Below are 16,326 nucleotides of genomic sequence, written 5' to 3' on the forward strand. Positions count from 1 at the left end.
GGAACTCAGTCTGGCCTGGGTCCTTCCGGTGGCACCACCCATTGCGGGGAGCCCTGTGCAGCGCTCCAGACCCGGACCTGGGCTGCAGGAGAAGAAAGGAGGCAGGAAGGAAAGGGGGGACAAGAAGCGGGAGGGATTTGGGAAAGGGACAGATTGCTCCAGAGAAGCACATTCCTCACACTCTATAATTGGGAGGCTGCCTTCACCACATTGTTTTATGGGTGTTTGGGGGGGGTGAAATGGCAAGACCTGAGAGACCTTTAATTAGTTCGGCATAAACTGAGAAGTTTGTATTGTGTCGGGAAGTGGAAATTATAGCCTCTGTGGTTGCTTCCAACCATGCACGCAGACTCGCAAGACTTACTGCTTCCTGGTGCAGTGCAGGCCCCCGGGGGCACAGCGATGCCAGTGGCGGGCATCTACATTTGTGGACCAACTGAAAACCCGGTGCATCTGGAAAGGAGGTTGGGGGTCTATTGTCCTGAGGATGGAGAGGCCTCAGCTTAAGGCTGTGGTGTCAGGTGACTCTCAGGAGGCTGCAGGTGCTCGTCCCACGGTCCCAGCCCCACTGGGGCCGCGGGGGTCTTGAGCCAGTGACCACTATCCCCAGGCAGAAGTTTGCTTTCCATCAGAGCTCTGAGATCAAGAGGCTAACGCCCAGGGACAAGTGCCGCAATACTTCGCATCTCTGGTTCGGTCAAAGTTCACTCAGTCCCCATCCCTCCTGGTCCTCACCGTGACCCGTTAGAGCTCATTATCCCCCTGGTACAGATGAGAAGTTCAGAGAAGTTACTGCTTTGCCCAGGGTTGTACAGCTGGTGAAGGATCATGCTGGAACTGGAAGCCAGGTCTCACGCGCCCGAGCCCCCAGGCCAGCGTTCTTGTCCAGGCAACAGAAGTGAGTGCCTCCGCAGAGGGTCTCAGCCTAGGCTCCCTGTGCCCTCTCTGGGATGTGGAGGCTTATCTCCCGAGCTTCTTCTTTTTCTCTCTCCTCCTCTCTCGGCTTGGAATGGGGTGGGGGGAGACAGCTGGCTGCTGGGAAGATGAGTTTGTCCCCACCCCACCACCCAAGGAGGAAGGAGCGAGTGCTGGTGGTGGGAACACCCAGCTGGGACAGAGGCAGCGGAACTGCCCCTGTGTTTGGGATGTAAGGGGAACCCATGGGGTAACCGACAGACCCTCCTCATCTGCTTCCATTGCCCTGTCCCGGAGACTTGATACACATACAGGAAGGTCTTTCTTTCAGCAAGGGGGGAATTTAACTCTTAGCAAAGATGTTTCTTGGCCTGCAGAGTTTGCTAATGATTAGTTCCGTCCATCATCACCTCTGCCGCCCTCCCCCCACCCCCGCCCCAGGCAGCTGGACCCAGCCTGGCATCCTCTCAAAGGCCAGCCAGGCTAGCAAGGCAGGCTTCCTCTCTAGCTCCTTCGGATCAAAGCCCAGTGTGGCCAGCAGGCCCTGCGCTGCCCCCAGCCCTGCTTGGGACCAGCCCTTCTGCCTAGACACGGAGAGCAGGGTTGCGCACCCATGTGGCACCAATTTGATCCACATTTATGACCACCGATCTCCTTTAAATATGTTGTAAGATGCCAGGTGTGTTTAAAACATTACAACCTTGGCTCTCTTTCAAGGGGATTGGTGGGTATGGTCAGACTGTATGTGGATCACAAAACCTGGTGAGAGTTTATCTGTAAGTGTGTCGGAGCTGGTCCGGCTGACTCGGCAGCAGGGGTCGCATTGATGCGCGGGCAGTCTTGGGGGTAGGACCGTGCCTGAAGCACACAGCCCCTTCCTGCGGCGGGGCAGGATGTGCCAGAGCAGCTTCTAAGGGTGGTTATTCCTCCTGGAGGCTGTGGGGCCCCCAGGGGCAAAGATCAGACAGGCCCTAAAGGTCAGATGTCTAGGGCACTGGGGTGAGGGCGGGAGGGGCAGAAGCTCACCCACCCAGCCCAGGTTGGCCCCCCACCGTATGGCCATGCCGGTCCTTCTCGCCCCTCTTCAGTTCTGCAAAAGGGCACGATCATTCTGCTCTGCCAGTCAGAGCAGGGGGCCACGTGGGTGGACACATGTCTGCAGAATGACAGCTAACATTATCACAGCTGCCTCACTGGCCTTTTCAACGGGCCAGCTGTGGACGTGCCACTGTGCCCGTATCATATTACTGAAGCCTTAGAACAACACTCAGAGGAAAGCTTTATTCTTAGCCCTAATTTACAGATGAGCAAACTGAGGCCCACAGAGGTGAGTCCCGGAAGGTCCACAGCCAGGAAGTAGTAAAAACAGTTCTTTCTCATCCCAAATCCTTGCCCTGAATGACTGTACTACCTGGGCCTTATGAGCCGGGAGAGGGGGCAGATGCCGTGTTTTCCCATTTCCCGTAGGCCCTCCTCCCCTAGAAGGAAAGAAGGTGGGAACTGGGCTGATCTCCTTCCTGAGGGAAAAGGCTGGGGCTGGATTCGGGCCTTTCTCTGAGCTTCCTAGGGTTCTCTGCGAGCCAACCTTGGGGTTGATGCATTTCAGTCAAAGAGCCCAGGAAGTGGAGTGTTTGTCCATGGGCACTGATCCCCCCCAAATGATTCCCCCAAGGACTTAGCATGGCCCCGGGACTTCCACTACAGGCAGGAAAAGGCAACTTGTGCACTCTTCCTAAGGCCCCCTGTACCCCTCTGGCTCTCGGAGGGCCTGAGGAACCCCAGGCCTCCCGCAGCATTCATGCACAGTGGAGCGCCCCATGCGAATGGATATGGTAGATGCAGGAGCCTTCTGGGGTGGGGACAGCACCCTTTCAAAGCCGTGAAATCCTACCGGGCACATCCAGACCATTTAAAATAAAGCAGAGCAGGGATCTGAGACATGAGCCTCAGATCTGAGGCCTTAGTGGGGGCTGAGAGTCTCACCCCGCCAGCCTCCAGCCCCCAGCTTGTGCTCTCTGGGCCCTGTTTCTCCCACACTCCAAAGCCCACAGATTAATTAGAGCTGACTTTTCTTTTTGGAGCTAACTACAAAATCAACCGATCTCAAATCGAGATTACAAACCAGCCGCCCTTCCAAAGCCCCGGCCTTCGATGGGGCGCCTGACCCCGGTAATTCCCCAGATTACTTCCTGCCGGTCCTAATTACCAGAGGAGCTGACATCTCCCCGGTTCCAGTCCTCTCCTGTCTGGCGCTGGCTAGGGCAGCGAAGAAGGAAATGAGCTGCCTTTTCCTGGAAGGGAGGCCTAGGAACCCTCTGCCCTTAGGGCAGAAAGAGACATTAGCCTGCCTCGCCCGGCTTTCCCAGCCCAGGAAAGGGACCTGGTCCAGGCCCGAGGCCTGAGCCACGTGCTGGCCTCTGCCCCCACCCCCCCACCCCAGCCCTGCACAGCTCTCAGACAGGCCTTCCTCCTCCCTGCAGAGAACAAAGAGTCTGTGTGTGGTGCTGCTTCACCCGGGGCCCTCCCCACGGCGCTGGGCTGCATGGGAGCTCCATCCCAGGGAGATCCATTCATCTCCCATACTCCTCTGGCCTGACCTCTGCTTAGTTGGGGAGCTGACCCTGAAGCCCCCCACCCCCCTCCAGACTGTGTCTTCTTGCCAAATCTCTGCCCTGCTTAATCCAACAAACAGTAAATCACCAATTAAGAGGCCACTCCCACAGGACAGGAGCATGGCCATTTTGTGCTCCAAGGAGCTGCCTTTCATCCCGTCTCGGTAATCGAGGGGTCCCTCCACCTGGAAGCCGGGACCAGAATAGAAAACCTACTGATGCTGCAAGGCGCTCTGTGCCAGGCCCGGCTGGAGAGTTAGTGGCATCATAAAAGGCAGGGCTGGGACCGGCCTTCAAGGTCATTCGAGGCAGCCCCCTCTCTACCCACCTGTGCTCACCCAGAGCTTTCTTAGCCACAGTGACTGGAACCTACCCCTTCCTGGCCAGCAATCAGGCGTTCTTGGGTTAACCAAGAGGTTAAAGAGCCAGGCTCCTTGGTGGTGGGATGTCCTGGCCTGGGGGTCTCTGGCCTGGTTCCCCTACAGCCTCTGCCATCCATGCTCTGTGCCCCTGGGCGATGCACAGAGGGCCCACCTCCCCAGCTACAGAGTGGCCCAGGTGGGGTTGCTAGGAGCCCACTGGGGGAGCTCCTGGTGTCCTACTGGGAGGGTAAGGGGAGGCAAAGAGAGAGGGGATAAATTGGGGACCCTAGACTTGAACAGACTATGAGAATTCCCTCTGTACTTAAGATGAAGACACTTGAGTTAGTGAATCAGCACAATTCCGAACCTAAACCTTTTAAACAGGAACGCTTTTAAGAAGAGAAATGGGCAGAAGGACCCTCATAAAGACACACTGAGGGGGAAAATTATGTAAACAGAAGTCATGGTCCCCCTTTTAGCAATAGCTGCAAGAAACCCCCTTCTCACTCCCTGCAGACAGGTGCCCTTGTCCACAGCCACCCCGAAGCCCTTGACAATGACTCAGCCCTGTCTCACCTCACAGATCCAAGAATCAGTGCTTCCTGGTGTCAGACTGGGCCGGTCCCCAGGGCAGAGGTGAGGCTGGGGTAAGCCCCGCCTGATGAGAGGGGAATGAGCCTGCAGGGTGGGGTCAGCCGGGGGCACCCCTGCTTCCTGCCCGACAGAGGGATGGAGTGAGGGAGGCCTGAAATGGGATCAAGAGAGCCTGGGTCATCTGTAGAATTAAGCGACTTGACCCAGAGGGGAGGGAAGGGGCGAAGGTCAGCCACGCTAACGAGGAGGGCTGCCTCCTTAGGAGGCTCCAAGGGGCCCGGAATTCCCTGGAGACGGTGGTTTTGTCTTTACATACAAGCCGGCACGGGCTGAGGACAACCCCAATTAGCGGGAAACCCTCACTCCCCGGGGTTCGCTCTGCACTGCTCCTGCTGAGATTGGAGACAGAAGCCCAGAGATGGGGCTCGAGCAGACCCCCACCCCACCCCCCTTGCTGAAGCTTCTGCAGCTGTCCCTCTAGGTAGGAGGGAGGGAAAGCAGAGACCCCCTGAGACCCGTCCTAGACCAGCATTTTCCCCACAGCTAAACTCCCACCTCCACAGCCTTGCTTTGCAGCTGCCGACAGACCCAGCGTCCCCTCCCCAGCTCCGACCTCTCTCCTGGCTAAAGGCCTCAGGTAGACAGGGCTGGCGGTGGCTGGAGAAAGGGCCAGAGCAGTAGCAGGCCAGTGGACTCTAGTCTGACTCACTTTGCAGAGGAGGAGCCTGGACCCAGAGAGGGAAAGAGGCTTACCTAGGGTCACACAGCCTTTCCTGACTCCCAGCCAGTTGCCCCAGATGGAGATGAGAAGAGGCAGCCAGGGCCATTGAGGGAAGGCGAGGGAAAGACAGGAGAAGTGGAAGGGCCAAACTGATTTCCTACCTGGACCCCCCACTGCTGGGGACTCTGTCTTCAGGGTGTCTTCGGGGCTAAGTCAACCTGGTTGGACCAGTTGGAATGTTAGCAGGAGATCCTGGGTCCACGGAAGGAGACAGTGACAGGGGCCCTCGGCTGGGACTCCTCTGAGGAGGGGCCTCTGACACCCTCGTGGCCACAGTCACCAGACTTCTGACAAGGTCCTGTGGCGCCCTCTGCTGGCCACAGAGCAGGCCTGTGCTGGCGGGCAGGGCCCTGCCCAGCTCCGTCCTCCCGCCCAGCGTGGGGTTAAAGACCCAGCCCCCCAGCCCTAGGAGCTGCCCTCCTGCGCTGACCCCTGCACCCTTCCGAGGCAGGGACCTGAGGGCCCTCCAGCTGAGAGGGGCTTTAGAAGCAGCCCATCGATGCTTGGGGTTGGCTTAGAGAAATGGGTACCAGGACTTCGGCAAAGACCTGTGTTCAAATCCCTACTCCGCATGACCTTGGCGATCATACCTGACTTCTCAGAGCCCATTTGTTCCCCTGTGAACTGGGAATAAAATCCAGTGCCACATCGGAGAGGAGTCTTGGAGGTTGAATAGAGGAAAGATGGAAAGCCTTTAACCTTGTGCCAGGCCCATGGAAGACACAGTAAATGGCCTGTAAGAGGGATTTCCCAGAATTTGGGGCCTGGGGCAATGACTCATCTGCTGTGTTCACCTCCTGAGTACGGATCCACTAACCTTGCCTGTCGCTCAGGGGTCAGGGGTCAGGGGTCAGGGTGAGGAAGGGCTCCTGTGTTTGGAGCTAAAGATTCTGGGCCTTTTGCAGAATTCGGAGACTGAGTCCAAGGAGGATGGAGGTGAACCATCCCAGGCAGACATTAATTCATGCCTGCTGATTACAAATGCTGAGTGGTCCCCGCTGCACCCAGGAACCAGCATTGGGTATGGGCATAGCAAAAGGCTTCACAGAGGAGATGGTATTTGACCAAGGCCCCTAAAAATGAACAGGGTGTCGAGGGAACATCAGAGAGGCATAGAATCTGGGGCGCCTGGGTGGCTCAGTTGGTTAAGCATCTGACTCTTGATTTCAGCTCAGGTCACGCTCTTAGGGTCATGAGATCGAGTCCCACATCAGGCTCCACGCCCAGAGCTGGGCGTGGAGCCTGGTTGAGATTCTCCCTCTCCTTCTCCCTCTCTCTCAAAAAAAAAAAAAAAAAAAAAAAAAAAGACATGGAATCCTGAAAATGGGTGGTGTTTTCAGGGAAACAGGCAGTAGGTGTCAGGATGTCAGGTGATGAGGCTGGGAAGGAAGCCGAGGACGGAATGCCTGGCCCCGTTTCTGCGGTCAATGCCGGGCAGTGTCTACTTTGCAGTAAGGGAGTGTCACTGTCCAGCCTGTGTCCCGGGGAGCTTCCCCGGACGCCAGCGCCGAGGCCCAGTCAGGGAGCAGAGAGGGTGGAAGAAGTTCTAGCTTTGGCCAGCAGAAGGGTGGGTAGGACTTCCCAGAACACGGCAGAAGAGAAGGGATGAAGGCAACGGAAAAGATGGAGGCCAGGTGGGACCAGTGTCCCCCTCTGCCCGGAAGCCTACGGGAACTGGGGCCTGGCCTGAAGGCCACAGCTCTTGGGACCCGAGTGGGGAGGCTGGGCCGGGACACAGTGTGTCCGGACCCTGTGGTGCCATCCCCAGCCTGCAGCTGTCTTCAGACACAGGGAGCCACAGCCGAGCGCTGACTGTCCCCTGTCGCTGCTGGCATTCCGAGCCCGGGCTGGGGCTTCATTTGGGGCTCAACTCGCCGAGGCCGGAGCTGCCCTCCTTCCTCTCCTGAGCACCAGCCCCTTCTCTGACACAGTAGGTCAGTCTCGACTCATCTACTCTTGACCTCCATTTGTCACTGGCTGTCATCTCCAGCGCCATCTCCTTCCTGTCCTGAGCTCACAGCCCCGCCCCAGTGGTTTGGCGTTTTCACGGGGAGGCAAAAGAGGTTGAGGAGAAAGACGGGCCACTGCTGAGCTCGTAGAGCAAACCCCACAGTGTCCCGAAGCTACAGTTCTCCTGGTGCCCATGGATGGGTTCCAGGCAGCACCCTGCCTCCACCCTCACCCCCCAAACCACAGGCTGGCCCTGCGCCGTGCAGGACCAAGACCCCCGTGCCCTTGGGAAGGGTTAGACCCAAGGAAGCTGGGAGGAAGGGGAGTCCCAGATGAAGAGGAGAGGCAGGAGACCGTGTGGCTCAGCCAGCAGGTACCACGAGAGCGAAGCTTCTGGAGTGAGAACGGAGCCGGAAGTGCTAGGTGGCGATGAGAGGGAGGGATGCGTGGGTGAGTGGCCAAGTGCACCGAGCTCTGACCCAGCTGGGCCCCTGGCTGGCGGTAGGTCCTGCACAGGCCCTCTTGCAGCCCCTCGGGACTCGGACTCTGCTGGTGAGCCTCTCTCTCTCGGGGGGCCTTCTGTGAGTTCACGTAGCTAAGAGGAACGGCCTGCGGTGGCTGCCAGGTCCTCGGAGGTCATCGTGAGCTGGACAGGCGTCCCAAGCTTCCAGACCAGCCAGCAGGAGTATCTCGTGGACATCCCTGCAGGCCGTGCTCCAAGGGCCGAGGCCTCGGGCGAGTCTGGGCCTCTTCTCAGTGTTTCTTTTATTTCTTCCTTCAGGGAGAACGGGGCATGCCAGGGATGCCGGGCAAACATGGAGCAAAGGTACCTGCCCTTCCCCCTGTCTCCGGTAGCACCCCCCCCCCACCTGCAGCCCCTGCCTGAGCTCCGGCCCTTTCTCCCAAGTTCTGGGACACCTGGGAGGCCCAGTTCCTTCTCCTTCCCATATCCGCTGTGGAGACCTGAAGACGGGGTACACATTTCCCCCCTACCCTCTCCCCCTGCGGTGTCAGCCTGCTCTTCCGGGCTGGGCGCTTCTGTTTGGCCCACGAGCCAGCACTCCCCAGCACCCTCCTGACATGGCCCAGGCCTCCTCCCGGGCATCTCTGGGCCATAAAAACGCTTCTTGGGAAAGCCCAGCTCTGGTTGCCATCCCATGTGGGGAGTAAGGACTCCCTAAATATGCCCTCCACTTACAATTGACTAAGTGCTGCATCTGGCAGCCTATTTACCGCAAAGTGGCTGGTCTTGGGCTGATGTGGAAATGGGGTTCACTCCCAGCTGCCCCCAGTCCATGAAGGCACAGATCCAGAGAGTTCTTTGTGAGAAGAATCCCACCTGCCCACTCAGGGGTGAAATCAGCCATCTCCCGTCTTCCCTTCCACGCAGTGCTCCTTCTACCCCCTTCCCTTCCCAGTGCCTCCTCCCCCTTTCCTATCCCACATTGCACCCCAGAGACACCCCCATCTGGACACTCCTGGGCTCCCTGCCAGGAGGGCCTGGGAGCCGAGCAGGTGGTGGGAAGCCTGGGGGGACTCAACTGTGCTGCTCAGAGCCTCTGCCTTCCTGGGGACCCACGCTCCCTGTGCCAGACGCAACCACCCACCCTTGCCGTGGGTCCGGTCAGCAGGCAGAAGCAAACAGTCTGCCTTCGCATTCCCCCCAAGGGGAGGCTGGGAACTGGCCACTCCCTCCATGCTCGCCCCAGGTCGCCATGCCTTTTTCTTCTCTCCGCCAGGGAGCTCCTGGAATTGCTGTGGTTGGGATGAAGGTCAGTGGCACGTTAGCACTGCGCACATGAGGGGCAGATTGGGAGGGAAGGAGAGAGGAAGACGGAGTTGGGGCTTCAGGGACTCTGTGGGGTGGCCCCTGGGCCAAGGAGGAGGCAGACAGGATTCAGAAACATTTCTCTTAAGGCAACGTGTATGCCATTATGCACAACTCGAACTAGAGACGTTTTAACTAAGCCTTGCATAGTAAGTAGCTAAGATTTGCCAGCCTCAGCTAGAGCAGCACCATGCCAGGGGCCAAGGGGACCCAGTGCTTTCCTTTATACCTGAGAATCCCAACAGCTGCGTGCTCGCAAAGCTCCCGAGAGGAGAGCAGGAGTCCTTCCCCTGAATCGCACACTAACCACATTTGGTTGGCAGACAGATGCATGGGGACACCCAGAAGCACAGATGTGGATCTCCCGGCAGGTCCACAGACCGGGGGCACCATGTCCAAAGCAAATGGCCGTTCCTTCCTCTCCCCCCGAGCTCACACTTGCCACATCCCTCACCTAGGGGAACAATCGGGAAGAGTTCAGGAGGCCTCCTTTGGCCTGGGACCTGAAGTCTAGGCAGAGGGAAGCCCTGGGCTGGCCAGATGCTTCACGCACCCCATGAGGACCTTTGCTCATTTATTCGTGCACTAGCTCTCACTCTCTCTCCTTCATCTCTTTACCGGAGTCTTCTTTTTTTTTTTTTTTTCCAAACAGGGTGAGCCAGGGACCCCAGGAGCCAAGGTACTGATACAGAGGGAATGTTATGGGCTACACGGAGCATCAAGCATTGGCGGGGGGGGGGGGGGGGCAGCTACTGCTATGCTCTCGGCACCCCCTGAGGCTGGCCTGGAGCCGGGGGCCCGACTGAGCAGAGGAGGGTCCACCCAGGAGGGAATCCCCCTCCCTGGATCCTGGCCTGGAGCTCGGTCAGTTTGCCTGCACACCAGCTCCAGCAGGCAGTTAACTCTTGTTCCCTATGCCTGCAGGGCTCTCTGTCTCTCTTGTCTCGTTCTATAAGGGATGTAACATGAAAAAAGTTTCCATGCCAAATATGTTTGGGAAGTACAGAGTTAAAAATATTTCACAGGGGTTTGTTTGTTTGTTTGTTTGTTTGTTTACTGCAGGCCTTTAAGATGCTACATGTATATTGGGAAGCTCTAAAACTGTAATTCTGGTGCAGCATTTTCAAACTTTTTGACTAGAGCATCCTTTTCTTAAGAGGAGCATCTTATGGGACTAGTATTCTTGAAACGCTGGTTTACGATCACTGTCCACGGTACCCCTCACCACCCCCCCAATCCTCTTATCAGTGACTTTCTCTTCTTACCCCAAAGGGAGACCCAGGAGCAGCAGGGAAGCCAGGGCCCCCAGGTTTGCCGGGAAAGAGGGGGCAGAGGGTAGGATATTGTGTCTCTGAGTGTGTGTCCCCTTCAGACTGGCCTCTGCTGGTCCTCCACTCCCTGCCCCACTCCCATGGCCCGTGTGCTGCCTGCAGTGTGTTCGGGGTGCATGTGTCCCCAGGAAGAGGGGAGTGCCGCGGTGGCCTGGCAAAGCTTCAGAGATCCTGCACTCGGGAGCACACCCGCCCCCCTCGAAAGCATTGGTTCCCAGGAGGAAAGACCAGCAGAAGGAAGGCCTCCCCTCCCCCCATCCCCACGGCCTGCACGGCCGGCCTCCGTAGGGCAGCACCTGCATCCTTCCCCTTTAGACTCGGCCTGTTTCAGGGCATGCCCCAGCTCAGCACAGCCCAGGCTGTTTTGTCATTCACCTTCTACCCCAGGGCAGGTGGCAAGCGGATGACACCTAAAGACTTGGTGTGGCATCCTCCATGGCTCTAGCTGGAAAATTCACTGAGACACCTGGCAAATTATGACCCCAGGGCCCTCCATTTCTATAATTAGCTACAAGAACCAGCAGCCATCAAGCTGTGGAGGGGGCTCTCGGGTGCTGACCTGGTGGGGTACTCTTGGGGTGCTCTCCCGATACGGGCCACTCTGGGAGGGCCAAGTGCCGTCTTCATGGTGTAGAAGACGGAGCTTCGGGAGGGCTGGGGAGCGGGCCTGCCTCTGCAACTTGAGGCCGGGAGGGGTCGTTCACAGCCATGGAGCCTCTTTATCTGTGCAGTGAGAGCAGGGCTCTGTGATGCACGACATGGGGGAGAAAATTCTTCATGGAGGAAGAAGATGCTTAGGGCAGAGTATTAGCTTGCAAGGGCTGCCTGAACAAAGGACCACGGGCCATGTGGCTCAACCACAGAAGCTTATTGTCCCACGGTTCTGGAAGCCAGAAGTCTGAGATCAGGTGTCGGCAGGGCTGGTTCCTTCTGCAGGCTGTGAGGGAGAATCTGTCCCCTGCCTCTCTCCTCATTTCAGCGGTTTGCTGGCAGCCTTTGGTGTTCCTTGGCTTGTAGAAGCATCACCCCAATCTCTGCCTTCATCTTGACATGGTGTTCTCCCAGTGTGCATGTCCCCCTGTCCAAATGTCCCCTTTATGAGGACACCAATCGTATTGGATTAGGGGCCCACCCTACTCATAACTTCACTAGTTACATCTATAATGACCCTATTTCCCACGAAGGTCACATTCGGAGCTACAGGGAGTTAGAACTTCAACATAGGAATTTTGGGAGGACGCAAGCCAACCCATCACAGGAAGCAAACTTCTCAAAATAGTCCTCCAAAGGAGAAGTCTAGTGAGATGGTGTTTGTCTTCCTCGGAGGCAGGGAGGAGGTCGGCCGAGACTGGGGGCCTCTAAATGCTAGACATTTAAAAAATGAAAAGAGCAGAGCAGTTAAAATGAAGAGCTTTCCCGACTACTGGCCTTCTACACTGCTCGCCTCTCCCCAGGAGACCCAGCAAAAGGAGCTAAATGCTCTTAGCGCCTCTCGCTTCATGAATGATGAGGGCCCAGCCCATACAGGAGAAGGAGAACAATGATCCAGGCCCTCACCAGTGTGAAGTGGCCCAGGGAAGGAGTCAGGTGCAGGTGGGGGTCTGGTGGGAGATGGCCCACAAAGCGGCAGGGAGGCAGCGGAGAGAAAGCCAAGGCCTTATGCTGGTGGGGCTGGTGCCTTCCCAGGCATCCTAGAGAAACCGTTCCTAACCCTGCACTGTCTGTATTTCCTCCACAGGGCGAAAAGGGGGCTGTAGGCTCCCCTGGGCTATTCGGCCTCATGGGGCAGAAGGTGGGTATTAGCAAGCTCAAAATGGTGGGTTCTATGTAAAGGCCTTGGGGTTCATCCGCACCCACGTTCCCGACCCTGACCATTCAGGGGCCCCAGTATCGGAGGTGTCCCTCCCAGACTGGGGGAAAGAAGCTGGAACACAGCTAGATTCGTGCGTGGGGTACCACGTGGGAGGCCCTGATTGGCAAAAAATGCCCATATTCAAAGACCAGTAGCTGTGACCTTGTCAGATGTCTGTGTCAGCTCTGAAAATGTGCTCCCTAGGACATGAGCTCCATGACATTCCATCAAAAAAAAGAAAAGAAGACTTGAGGTCAAATAAGTGTGGGGAGAGCTGTGTGAGTCAGGCCCCTTTGGAACGTCACAGGGCACTTTCACCTGCCAGGGCTCAGAGCACCCTGCGGGGCAGAAGCCTGAGCTGCTTCATTTCCCCCTGCCTTCCCTAACACCCTTTGGCCACCAGACCCTTTTCTTCACCTTTCCAAATATTCCCCATCCCCAGAAGGAGGGTTCCATGGACACACTCTGAGAGACAGAGTCTAGGCCCAAGGCATGAGGGGTCTCATTTTTTTGCTCCATAGCTGCTCCGCTGCAATAGCTATGTCCCTTGTCTCTGCAAATCCCATGGCCAGTCAGACCAGGCCAGGCTTCTGAGAGCCTCTGTGCCCAGCCTGGACCGAGGGGTGGTCTGCTGCCCCCGCTCCTTGGAACTGGGAGGGGAGAAAAGACAGGGATGGGCCACCTCCCTCCGGAGCTAGGCAGGCCAGTGATGGTTACTCCCCCACTCTCCCCTATTCTGCTCCCAGGGAGAAAAAGGCGATGCTGGTAACTCCATCGGAGGGGGCAGAGGGGAGCCCGGCCCCCCAGGGCTACCTGGGCCCCCAGGGCCAAAGGTGAGTTTCCCTGGGATCCGCACTCGAGGGAGATGCTGCCTGTGACCTTTATCTTCAGCCCATTCTTGCGGACTCCATCCTGGGCACCTTGCCTTCTCTCCTGCTCCAGATATGTGGTTTTTCCAGTGGATTCTAGAAAGACAATTTGGACTGAGCTCCTGATTTTAAGTGGTGACTGTTTGACTATCTAAGAGAAACAGTCCGAGGGCAGATGGATGGTCCCAATGATTCAACAGCTACGACGTAACTGAGTCAGGGACGGACAGCTGCAGGGCTTAGGACAGCCAGAAGGGCCCCCTGCCCAGGCTCTGAATAGACATCAGTGATCAGTTGGGCCCCACCCAGTGCTGGCACCCCGGCGGGGGGGAGCAGGGCGGGGGGCCGGGTAGCAGCAATTGGGGTCAGCTGCCAATGGGACTGCCCTCACTTTCCTTACACTGGGTGGAAACTGCAGTGGTGAGGCTTGGGTTTCCCGAAGCAGACGCCTCCTGCACTTCTCGGTTTACTCCAGCAGCCCCGGGGAAGTGAGGATGGCCTCTTTCTGAGCTCATAAGGCAAGGACATGATTTCAGATGATACACGCATTCATTCCACCCACCTGCTGCTGTGGGCGGGGCCCTGCCTGGGCTGCGAGGCTGCAGAGAACCTGCCCTCAGCTTGCTCACAACCCCGCTGGAGAAGCAGACCCACGATTCACAGGGGTATCGTGGAGGGGGCCAGAAGGAAGCCCACAGACAGACAAGATGAAGTGGCGGGAAGGGTCTCAGGCGAACCCCCCAAGTGCCCATCTGACCGTGGCGGGAATAGAGCCTCCCTGGCTTGAGCACCAGCTTTGCCAACGGTGGCCCTGCCCGCAGGGCTCCGGGACGTCCCCAGAGTCGGAGTCTGACCCCGTGGGGCGTGGATCCCTGGCAGGTTTTGGGTTTTGAGTTGGGGTTGGGGAAGCCTGGTCACTACTGTCCCTGCATTCTGGGACACAAGAGGGGGAAGTTAGAAGACTGTTCCCAAGCCCGTGTCCTCCTTCAGGACCAGGCAAAGGGCCGACCGAGGGAAGTATGCGCGGGGCGGGGGGGGGGGGGCGCCTCCTCCCGGCTCTCTCTGCGCCTCCCATCCTCGGCCTCTCGGGCCTGGAGGCTTCATGGTCCCCTCCGTCTCCCAGGCGGGACTGCTGAGCTGTGCCTTCCCAAGTGCTTTAGGTTCCAAAATGACCTGCCTCCCGGTAGCCGGGGGTGCATGTCGGTCCCCACCCGGGGGCTGCAACAGAGCTGGCTTGTGTGTTACCCAGAGCTGAGGAGTGCCTGGCACTGCCGGCTGGACGCCAGGAGGTGGTGCAGAACTCAGAGGAGGAAAGGGGCAGACAGGGCAGGCTGCCAGGAGGAGGTGAGACCCAGACTGGGCCCATGGGTGGGTGGGAGGCAGATGGGAAGAATGAGGTGAGTCAGTAGAAGCCAGTGCAGACAAAGACAGAGATCCAAAGACAACACCCGTGTCTCTCCTCTTCCCCAGGGAGAAGCAGGGGTTGATGGCCAGGCCGGCCCCCCAGGACGGCAAGGAGACAAGGTACAGAGGCTCGCAGGTCTGAGATGAGGTCAGCTTGGGAGTTCACGCCCCAGCTCAGGGAGAGCAAGTGGGGTGGCCGTCCCTGCAGCCGGACCCCTGGGGTACAAAGCTGATGGGGCCGTGACTCCGGGTGGCCATCTCTCCTGCTGGCTGGGGAGAGCCTTCCATGGAGGCAGCAGTCATGCAAAGGCTGGTCCAGGGACAGACACTTGGGCTGGGGGAGGACCCAGAGCCCCTGCTTCTGTTAGCTTCCACGCCCCTGGTGAAGGTGGGGCTCCCACTTCTCCCCAGCTACTTCCTGTGGGAGGGTCAGGTCGGGGCTGCCCGGTCCCTCATGGTGCTCAGGGACAAAAATGCTCTGGGGGGAGGGAGGGTAGGGGCACGTCATCAGCAGGTGATAGTGGCTCGACATTCTACGAGCTGATCAGCTGCAAGGTCGTGTGGAATTAAATTATATTAAAGGGACAATTGTATGTTGTCCCTTTACATATACTTTCTGTCTTGATTTTTTAAAATTTGTCTTTGATGTTAACATTGTCCCAGCACCATTGGGACTGAGGTTTGTTTTCATGCATTCCCCATAGCTCTGTCATGTTTCCAACAGCAACAAACCCCAACCCCACCCAGTGGGGAGATTGAGCGCTCCTACTGCCTTCCGCTGAACTCCCTTTCTCCATCCTGCAGTTTGGGGCTCTCACATGCAGAGAGGCCCCTGAAAGAACCCGTGGTCCCTCCATGGCAATTATTGACCCCTCAGGTCACGGACTCTTGCTCTGTGAGCCAAATGGAAATAAAGAGAAGCAAAGGGCCAGGTCCTCCGAAGAGGTGGCTGCCGTAGGGGGCGGGGGAGAGGCGGCCAGGCAGACACGGGTCACAGGTGCAGTCCCTAACAACTAGCCCAGACCAGGAAGAAGGTCTTTCGGCGAGAAGCCAGAGGAGCCCAGAGGCACTGGGAGGCCCAGAGGAGGCGAGGCAGGTGGAGATGCTTCCTGAAGGGAAGGAGCCTGCACTTCCCTGCACAGGAAGGTCGGCAGCCTCTTGGCCTGAGCGAAGATAAGCCTCCCAGCCCCTCCAGGGCCCCTTACAATGGCCCCTCTGGGGACAGCAGGTGCTCTCGGATCCAGCCTTGTCCCCCTTTCACTCCAATTTTGTCATGCAACAGGGGGAGCCTGGAGCAGCTGGAGACCAGGGACCAGCCGGCCCCAAGGTACGTGCATGTCCCCCGGAGTCAGAGCACAACATCTCGCTCCCCTGGGGTCACAGCGTGAATGGCTGGACTCTGGGCCTTGAGCGGGAGGGAGGGAGGGAGAGAGACCTCTTTCTACGGTCATGGCAGCCATGACGGGACTCGGGCTTCTCTAGGTCTGTCTAGACTGGAGTCTGTCACAAAGAGTCTTCTGTGTCTGTTCTAGAACCTCTAGGCATCCTCTCTCAGAAACCCCTGACTCCCCGGCCTACAGCTCTGGGTCCTCCCGCGTGCAGCCAGGCACAGCCCGCCTTGGCCACGATCCCGTCTGTTAGACAGCAGGCAGCCTTGCACCCCTGTCCCTACTGGCCCCGGCCTGGGTTTGAGGCCGCATTTGTCTTGCAGGGCACCAAGGGGGAACCAGGGAAAGGAGAGATGGTGGACTACAACGGAAACATCAACGAGGCTCTCCAGGTGAGTGGGAGGTGGCCCAGAGACTAGCGATCGGGAGGCACTCAGGGG

The 16,326-nt window shown here is 58.0% G+C and overlaps 1 protein-coding gene across 29 annotated transcripts in view; it reads left to right on the forward strand.

Moving 5' to 3' along the window:
• COL13A1 (collagen type XIII alpha 1 chain) overlaps positions 1-16,326 on the forward strand; it is a 144,371-nt gene that overhangs the window by 97,897 nt on the left and 30,148 nt on the right. For 27 of the 29 annotated variants that reach the window (XM_027596775.2, XM_027596773.2, XM_027596774.2 and 24 more), the window contains 8 exons: positions 7,996-8,040; positions 8,954-8,986; positions 9,695-9,721; positions 12,112-12,165; positions 12,972-13,058; positions 14,565-14,618; positions 15,781-15,825; positions 16,210-16,278. In XM_027596775.2, the coding sequence (XP_027452576.1) occupies positions 7,996-8,040; positions 8,954-8,986; positions 9,695-9,721; positions 12,112-12,165; positions 12,972-13,058; positions 14,565-14,618; positions 15,781-15,825; positions 16,210-16,278 (414 nt within the window). The remainder of the gene's footprint in view (positions 1-7,995; positions 8,041-8,953; positions 8,987-9,694; positions 9,722-12,111; positions 12,166-12,971; positions 13,059-14,564; positions 14,619-15,780; positions 15,826-16,209; positions 16,279-16,326) is intronic. The other 2 variants (XM_027596779.2, XM_027596787.2) reach the window with 1 other exon arrangement.

Source organism: Zalophus californianus, chromosome 15 (genome assembly GCF_009762305.2).
Source record: "Zalophus californianus isolate mZalCal1 chromosome 15, mZalCal1.pri.v2, whole genome shotgun sequence".
NCBI classification, from domain to species: Eukaryota; Metazoa; Chordata; class Mammalia; order Carnivora; family Otariidae; genus Zalophus; species Zalophus californianus.